Here is a 9,510-nt window from a genome sequence, read left to right on the forward strand (position 1 = left end):
TCTGAAGACACTGTGAAAGACTTCTGTTTTAGTATTTTAGCACTCCTGAGTGTTGTGTAATGATGTTAACCCCTTGCTCTGCGTGTGTGCGCGCTCTCAGGACCGTGTGCTGATTAACCGCTTGGACATGCTGTGCTCGGCCGTGCTGACTGGACGCTGGCTGGCCAGCCGCAGAGTGACCCCCGAGCTGGGGAGCCCCTGCCTGGACGAGCCCCGTTCCTCATCCCCCTCCCCTCACAGCTTCACCAGACTGCTCCCGGAGGACCCCGAGTTCACTGTGAGACTGAGACACGTAAGAGACCCCTCACGCATGGCAGAGCTGCCCTTCACACACACCTCAGGAACTGCAGCAACAAATTAACATTGTGCAGTTCTGAATGAAGCGTATGCTACAGAAAACATGTATAGGTTAAAGAAAGCTTTAGGTTAAAGAAAGCTCTCGGTTTCTATGCCTTATTCTCGGGTTATCTATTTGCACTTCCTAGGTCACAACAGCAGTGTCTTCTGGGTCACTGGCTGAAAGCATGTCAGTTCGGAGGGAAAGCAGCTGGTTGGTTAATGTCAGGAAAGATTGAAGGGGTGGGGACAATTTCACCTTCCGGGTGACGCAGGAAGTGCAACAGTACCTGAAAGTATAGTACCAGTTCTTTTAAAATGGAAATTTACATGTGTGCTAAAACGTGTTTCTTTCCGAGCTGTACATTTGAGACCAGTATAATGAATGGATGTGCATGGCCGAAAGATGTAACCATTTTGCTACAATCATGCTTATGTTGCCATCCAATACAGTTTTTAGGAAAATGTGATGAAAAAAAATCCTGCACATTCAGTTGTTAAAAGGACACGACTTTCTCAATGCCAGTTCAAGACATTTAAAGTTGGTATCCCACAGTGCAACAAGTTGTAAGTATTGCACTCGCTCATGTATGTAATCGCGCTCTCTCTCTTCTCAGGAGGAGGGCTTGAAGTTGACCATTCAGAAGCAGAGTCTGCACCACAATGGCACCCTGGCAGAGGGGTCCCACCAGAGGGGGGGACGAGGGAGGGGCGCACAGGTAACAAGCTTATATTAACACCAGACCAGTAGAAGTGTCTGTCCTGAAAATCTGCTTGTATCATTCCCAGCACCCTATGATATTAATATATACCTATAATATATATATGACCTAGCTAATTCCCATCGAATATAAACTGATTTTGTTTTTTGTTGTGTGTCCTCCCCAAGATGACTCTCGCATTAACAGGATCATATCTCTGATTTAATCTTATATTAAGCTGCCATCCCACACTTTAATTTATAAACGTAATATTTAGTATTCCGTTCATTTACATCGAGAAAATAAGTGCGAGGCAGCTGAATAAAGGCTATTAGACAATATTGCTCTAATTGTTTGTCACCCCTGTGTTTTGCACGTCGTGGGCATTGTGCTGACTTGACTCAGATCGTTCGTACTAGCCTGGAATCAGTTCTTTTGTATATACTGAAGTAAATTTATTTTAATTTAACCCCCCCCCTTGTGTTTTACAGGCAGATGATCCGCCCCAGGACTCTCCCTTCTCGGACCCGCAGGCCCGTGTCCCAGTGATCCACTCCCTCACTCGCTCGGTGCTGGTCGGGCAGGACGCCCCTCTACGCAGCGAGCTCTCCGACTGGCTCAAAGAGCACCCCCAGTATGAGGTGGAGCCCCAGGCCCTCTCGGTGAGTCCAGCCAGCGCTGTGGTAGAGCGGGGGAGTCCCGTCCAGCCGGCGCTGTGGTAGAGCGGGGGAGTCCCGTCCAGCCGGCGCTGTGGTAGAGCGGGGGAGTCCCGTCCAGCCGGCGCTGTGGTAGAGCGGGGGAGTCCCGTCCAGCCGGCGCTGTGGTAGAGCGGGGGAGTCCCGTCCAGCCGGCGCTGTGGTAGAGCGGGGGAGTCCCGTCCAGCCGGCGCTGTGGTAGAGCGGGGGAGTCCCGTCCAGCCAGCGCTATTGCTAGGATTGCTGTATCCTGGCTCATCTCTGAAATGAAGTCTGCAGGTTTATATTGTGTGTTTTTGTGTCTCAGTTCCTGGTCTCTTTGAATGAAGTCTGCAGGTTTATATTGTGTGTTTTTCTGTCTCAGTTCCTGGTCTCTTTGAATGAAGTCTGCAGGTTTATATTGTGTGTTTTTCTGTCTCAGTTCCTGGTCTCTTTGAATGAAGTCTGCAGGTTTTATATTGTGTGTTTCTGTCTCAGTTCCTGGCAGGGAGTCACAGACATAAGAAGCACCGCAGTAAGAAGGTCTCTAAACTGGAACCCGGGACCCTGAGCGGAGCAGAGAGGGTGCAGCTGGTCCACCTGCGCAGCGGCAGAAAGGTGAGGCAGCAAAGCGGGATGGAATGGGTTACCTAGCCACAACATTCATGCTGAAGCACTGGGATCGTTTGAAGACCCGAGTTGATGCAGGTCTGAGATCAGTCAGCTGCTGAACAGCCTCCTCTCGTTCGTGAATTGTTTTGTTCTAATGGAGGTTAATTAAAAGCTTTTTTACATTAGAGTGTAGACTGCATATGGAACCGGCTTCAGCCCCAGGTTGATACTGGGACCGAGATGAGTTTAACACACAGATTTCACGCTGCAGATGGTATACTGATTTTTGTTTTTAAACTTTTATTTTATTGATCCGAGCTAGTTAAAACCACTTTATTAGACTGTTTTTAGTGTTTAATTGTTGTCAGTTTTTTGTGCGACATGTCTTAGGATACTTGTACAAGGGTATTTCATTGTGATTTCTTTGTATTGTGCAGTGCTTTTTGTGTGAAAGGCTCTATATGAATGTGAATGTTGGATGGTTTGGTGAACCTCTCTCTCTCTCTCTCTCTCTCTCTCTCTCTCTCTCTCTCTCTCTCTCTCTCTCTCTCTCTCTCTCTCTCTCTCTCTCTCTCTCTCTCTCTCTCTCTCTCTCTCTCTCTCTCTCTCTCTCTCTCTCTCTCTCTCTCTCTCTCTCTCTCTCTCTCTCTCTCTCTCTCTCTCTCTCTCTCTCCCCGTCGGTAGCTGGGGGGTGCGTTCGCCCCCTCTCTCCGGGGTCTCAGGCAGTGTCTGGAGGAGAATCCTGACTACTTTGTCTCTGCAGATTGGGCTGAGCTAGTCAGGCACTCGGTGAGTACAGAAAACACAGCATCTTAATTTAGTCTGAAGAATTATTTCCCAAGATGTAGATTTTTGTTGAAAACTACAGTTAAACATGTGTAAGTTTGTAGGCTATAACTATATCACATGTATGCAGGTCTGTTTATTACTACCAGTACCTGAAACAAAGGTACAAGAAACTCCGTGACCTGTGAAAAGAATTGCAAAGCCCCAAGCATACAAATAGGGGTATGCATGAACAGAAAATCTACTATTAAACAGTACTAACATGACAGAATTTACAACAGCAAATAGGTTATAAATAGGGCTTCTGATTTTCGTAAAATATACTGATGAAGCGTTTGTCCTACAGACCACGAGTACGTTGGAAGCACTTGAATGTCCCGGGCAAACGGACTTGCCTTGAATCAAACCCTGCCACATAATAAATCAAGTTATCAAAATCTGATACTGTACCTTTTTAAAAAAAAAAAAAAAAAAAAAAAAAAATTCAAGGATTGTATTCTAATTTTAATTTTACTTTCTTAATTCTCAAAACAAGGATTTTAACTGCATTCAAGCAACATCCTTCATTATAAACTTCAAACAGGAAGCTCACATGACCCAGCGCTGGACTGCACAGTCACAATTACGTTGATTTTTAATCAGACGAGACTTTCAGATTGCACCGGATTCCAGGTTCCAGGTTGTAGAGCAGATCACAGCATTCATTTCAATAAGGATTCAGTCGGGACACAAATGAAGTGTCATACTGAACTATATAGAGTGCTGGTTTGTAGAGGGGCTTGGTTTATATACAATATATATAAAGCTTAACCATACCAGACAAGCCCAAATGAAAGACATGTATTTATCGAATAGATTCACCTGCATTATGTAGTTATCAATAGTGATATTTTAAATGATAAAAAACAAACTAGGTATTTTTCCTAAAGTGGGGCCTGATTTTTGAGAGCCCTCACGTCCCTGAAATCCAACGTCAGGGCTGATCGGGGTGTGGAAAGCAGCCCGAGGGGTTCCCGTGTCCTAAAATGTTTGATTGCTGTCAAAAAGGTCTGCAGGTCCAACAGAGGGCAGCTGTGGTGTTTATACAGTAGGATGTGTGCAGTGTTAGGTTACTGATTTGCTTATGTATTGAAAACTGAACTGGGTAACTACAGACTAATAAGCCTGACTTCTGTTTTATGTAGACTTATGTAAACTATAATAAGATCCAAAATGGAAAATTACCTATATGGTAACAGTATCCTGGGAGACGGTCAGCATGGTTTTAGGAAAGGGAGATCGTGTCTAACTAACCTGCTTGATTTTTTTGAGGATGCAACATCGACAATGGATAATTGCAAAGCATATGACGTGGTTTTATTTAGATTTCCAGAAAGCTTTTGACAAAGTCCCGCATAAAAGATTAATTCTCAAACTGAATGCAGTAGGGATTCAAGGAAATGCATGCACATGGATTAGGGAGTGGTTAACATGTAGAAAACAGAAAGTACTGATTAGAGGAGAAACCTCAAAATGGAGCGAGGTAACCAGTGGTGTACCACAGGGATCAGTATTAGGTCCTCTGCTATTCCTAATCTACATTAGTGATTTAGATTCTGGTTTAGTAAGCAAACTTGTTAAATTTGCAGACGACACAAAAATAGGAGGAGTGGCAAACACTGCTGCTGCAGCAAAGGTCATTCAAAATGATCTAGACAGCATTCAGAACTGGGCAGACACATGGCAAATGACATTTAATAGAGAAAAGTGTAGGGTGCTGCATGCAGGCAATGACATGTCCATATGGGAGATACTTTAATTGAAGGAATCTATGAAAGATACCTAGGAGTTTATGTTGACTCAGAAATGTCTTCATCTAGACAATGTGGGGAAGCTATAACAAAGGCCAACAAGATGCTCGGATATATTGTGAGAAGTGTTGAATTTAAATCAAGGGAAGTAATGTAAGTAATTTACAATGCATTAGTAAGACCTCACCTAGAATATTGTGTTCAGTTCTGGTCACCTCGTTACAAAAAGGATATTGCTGCTCTAGAAAGAGTGCAAAGAAGAGAAACCAGAATTATCCCGGGTTTAAAAGGCATGTCGTATGAATCTATTCAGTCTTGAACAAAGACTACGCGGTGATCTGATTCAAGCATTCAAAATTCTAAAAGGTATAGACAATGTCGACCCAGGGGACTTTTTCGACCTGAAAAAAGAAACAAGGACCAGAGGTCACAAATGGAGATTAGATAAAGGGGCATTCAAAACAGAAAATAGGAGGCACTTTTTTACACAGAAAATTGTGAGGGTCTGGAACCAACTCCCCAGTAATGTGGTTGAAGCTGACACCCTGGGATCCTTCAAGAAGCTGCTTGATGAGATTCTGGGATCAATAAGCTACTAACAACCAAATGAGCAAGATGGTCCGCATGGCCTCCTCTCGTTTGTAAACTCTAAGTTTCTTCTTAAGTCTCTTCCATGCTGCAGTTTTTACATTAATGTAGCCTCATCCACATTAATGTTGTATCATAAAGTAACAGCACTCGAGAGGAGGGCTTCTCATGATTGCTTCTCTGCTTATGAACATCCCAGTGTGTATTTAAAACAGATTTAATCCTAATAGCTTTGACAATGAAACCCCATAACTATATAATATCTCCCCTCTGTCTAACTGTCTGTGTGTGTGTGTGTGTGTGTGTGCGTCTCTCTGTCTCTCTCTCTCTCTCTCAGGGTTACCTCCCAGACTCCATGTTTGATCGAATTCTCACCCAAGACATCAAAAAGTCCAGCAGACGCCCCAAACAGACTCCTCGCGCTCACAAACACCACGGCAACAGCAGTCGCCATAACGACAGCATCATCAAACTGGAACCAACTGCTCTCAGCTCCACAGGAGGACTTCCCCTGCTGCCAGACAGCTCAAGTTCAGGCAGCTACCAAACCGAAGGAAACAGACACCCCCACTATCACCGTAACAGCAGCTCCGCCCCTTCCCCTGCCTTGCCACGTCACATCCTGTCGCCTGCTTATGGTGTCAAGATGGAGACGGAGCTGGAGGGTGGAGCCCTGGAGGTGATTGACTGCAGCGATAGCCTATCGCAGGGCTATGCTAGCTCTGATAAAGATTTGTCTCTGCTAGACGATCCTATGATGCCTAATAATTCAGAATCAAGTGAAGGCGAAGATTGATATGCTTGATTCCATTTTTTTTTGGGGGGGGGGGGGACCACATTTTTATTTTATTTTTTGGGGTTTAGTTCAAAGAATTTCTCAAAACCAGGAGACACCAAAACAGAGGTGCAAAGAATGACTTTGAGAAAACATTTGATTTGTGTGTGTGTTTTTGTTCTGTGTTTATTTTATTTTTCTTTTTTGAAGCGGAGGGTTTAGATTTGACAAGTTGACTTTTAAACCTTCAGCAGTACTGTATTTATTTGGTGGGTGTACAAAGGAGAGAGTTTGTATTGTGTGTGTTGTGTTTTTTTTCTTTAACCCAGTGTCCCAAGCAAGTATATTAGAGTATATTTCTTTATTTTTACGTAGGGGATGGGGTGTGTATGTATAATGAACTCCGAAACAAACGCAGAGATAGATTAATAGGTATTTATGTAGAAAACAAACATTTTAAGGATTTAAGAATGCTGCAATATTATGATCAATTCAATTAACTGAAATTACTCAATTGGTGAGAATATGCCCACCTTTATAATTGTAATACAAAACATGTTCTAGAACTTCTAATAAAGAAACTTGGTCAATTTAAAAAAAAAAAAAAAAAAAAAAGATTAATGTTTGTCGTTGAATTTATTAAGTTTCTTTTAGTATTTCTAAATTCAGGCCTATTGATAAATAGTGACAGATGACAAACTTCAAAGGAGCCCCATCCAGCTAGTTGAACGTATTGGCTTGTGCTCCATGGATAACACTCATCAACTTCAATAATAGAGATTTCTCAAACTTGGGATTCCTAAAATCAGATTCTAAAAACTTGGGACTCCTAAAATCAGATTCTAAAAATGTGTGGGCCATTGTGGCGTGATAGACTGTTAAGCCATAAATATTTGCAAGCCTTTTATGCGTTTTTCGCGTCTCAAAAAAACAATTTTGGCACAAAATCAAATTCCACAAAAGACGTACTTTGTATATTGCATCAGGTCGCTAACATTTCTGGAGCAAAATAATCTTTATGGGTGTGATCCGCCAAAAATTTGGGTTGCAAAGGTTTATGGCTTTACAGTATCTTATTTGTACGTTCTGAACTATTTTTATTAACTTTTTTCCATTGTAATAATAGGTTTTCACAGTCTGAATTAAAGTTTCGTAATTTTATTTTCATTAATTATTGTCATTAATTTCTCACTGATATTTCCATCCTTCTGGGTTAGTCTTGGGGAGACACAGACGGCTCGTTTCTCTCCCCCTCCTCGATGTTTCTATTGTACTTTTATTAATCACCATCTTTGTCATATAGAATTTCATAAGAGGCTTTTAAATAAGCTACAAAAAAAAAACTAGAACAATATTATGATGTTTGCAAATAATAATAATCCTGCCGGTTTAGTGCCGTGTGCCTCAGATTAAAATGCATACAGATCACATCAGCGAGCAAAGTCTTCCTTCAGTCCATTGATATTGCTAAGACTTGTTATACTAAACAGTGAAAATAGCCAAGGACTTTATTTTATTTTATTATTTTCTTGACACCCTCTCCCCCACCCCCTCTCACCAAGATCTCTTCAGTTGGTAACCCCCCTCCTCTCAGCTGTAGAATCCGGAGCTTGCGTGGGTTAGGGTGTGAATACATACTGTACCATGTCTGAAGACTGTTTGCAATGTACTGTATATATGCTGTTTATAAATCCAAAAAATAACCATAAAGACAAAGAAATAAACAAAAAAATACAACTGAGTGGTCTGGATTGTTTCATTGCGTCCCCAGTTTGACACCACTATAATTCCTCCTTCTTGGTGTCCGTGTTAATTTACTGCATTCTGGCGAGTTTTGCTTTCTTTTTTACACAGAGAATTGTGAGGGTCTGGAACCAACTCCCCAGTAATGTTGTTGAAGCTGACACCCTGGGATCCTTCAAGAAGCTGCTTGATGAGATTCTGAGATCAATAAGCTACTAACAACCAAACGAACAAGATGGGTCGAATGGGGCCTCCTCTCGTTTGTAACCTTTCTTATGAACTCGACTTTATCAGAAAGAAAGAATGAGTCATGCAGACTCAGTGCTGCTGTATTGCACTGAAGGGCAATGGTAGCTGGTAGAATGGGACCACAGTGTGCTAACTATACCCTAAATGATATTCACTAGCAATGCAGGCAGACAGTGGCACTACAATGGCAATGCAATAATGGTTATTTATTTCTTAGCAGACGCCCTTAACCAGGGCGACTTACAATTGTTACAAGATATCGCATTTATACATTATTTCACATTATACAGATATCGCATTATTTTTTACATACAATTACCCATTTATACAGTTGGGTTTTTACTGAAGCAATCTAGGTAAAGTACCTTGCTCAAGGGTACAGCAGCAATGCCCCACACCTGGGATTGAACCCAGGACCCTTCGGTCAAGAGTTCAGAGTCCTAACCACTACTCCACACTGCTGCCCTGTTCTGTATTATACTGAAGGGCAGTGGTAGCACAAGTATAGGGCAGTTACAATGCAACGAGGCTGGTAGCATGGGACCACAGTGTGCAAACCATACCCTAAATCAGGGGTGCCCAATCCTGGTCCTGGAGGGCCGATGTCCCTCCTGGCTTTTGTTGCAACTGTGCCCTAAATTACTTAATTGGACCAATCAAGCCCTTATTAGAAGCTTAATTGGTCCAATTAATCAATTTAGTGTACAGTTTGAACAAAAACCAAGAGGGCATCGGCCCTCCAGGACCAGGATTGGGCACCCCTGCCCTAAATGATCTTCAATGGCAATGCAGACAGACAGTGGAGCTACAATGGCAATAATGGTTCTGTATTACACTGAGGGGCAATGGTAGCACAAGTATAGGACAGCTACAATGGGGTGAGGCTGATGGAATGGGACCACAGTGTACTAAGTACCCTTCCCAAATGATCTTTAATGGCAGGCAGACACAATGGCAATGCAATGGTTCTGTATTATTCTAATGAGAGATGGTAGTATAGGGCAGCTACAATGGCATGAGACTGCCAATGAATTGATGGTATGAACCAATTCACACTGCTGGTAATCCATTGCAGTCTAGTTTACTACTATAGTGTCACAGCAGACAGATGGGGTTTTTTATTTGTAATAAACCAAAACATAAATAAAACGAAACGCCACACAGCAAAATAAAGGGCACAGTGGCCAAAACAAAGATTTAAACAAAACAACAGAAATACCCTAAACAAAACATACAAAACACACAGCCCCCAGCAC

At 42.4% G+C, this 9,510-nt stretch overlaps 1 protein-coding gene across 3 annotated transcripts in view; it reads left to right on the forward strand.

Moving 5' to 3' along the window:
• chd8 (chromodomain helicase DNA binding protein 8) overlaps positions 1-7,999 on the forward strand; it is a 64,419-nt gene extending 56,420 nt beyond the window's left edge. For all 3 annotated transcript variants that reach the window (XM_059012494.1, XM_059012493.1, XM_059012495.1), the window contains 6 exons: positions 101-292; positions 954-1,055; positions 1,529-1,699; positions 2,210-2,329; positions 3,008-3,112; positions 5,825-7,999. In XM_059012494.1, coding sequence (XP_058868477.1) covers positions 101-292; positions 954-1,055; positions 1,529-1,699; positions 2,210-2,329; positions 3,008-3,112; positions 5,825-6,283 — 1,149 coding nt within the window. In that variant the 3' untranslated portion in view covers positions 6,284-7,999. The remainder of the gene's footprint in view (positions 1-100; positions 293-953; positions 1,056-1,528; positions 1,700-2,209; positions 2,330-3,007; positions 3,113-5,824) is intronic.
• The last annotated feature ends 1,511 nt before the right edge of the window (positions 8,000-9,510 follow it).

This window comes from Acipenser ruthenus, chromosome 44 (genome assembly GCF_902713425.1).
Source record: "Acipenser ruthenus chromosome 44, fAciRut3.2 maternal haplotype, whole genome shotgun sequence".
Lineage (NCBI taxonomy): Eukaryota > Metazoa > Chordata > Actinopteri > Acipenseriformes > Acipenseridae > Acipenser > Acipenser ruthenus.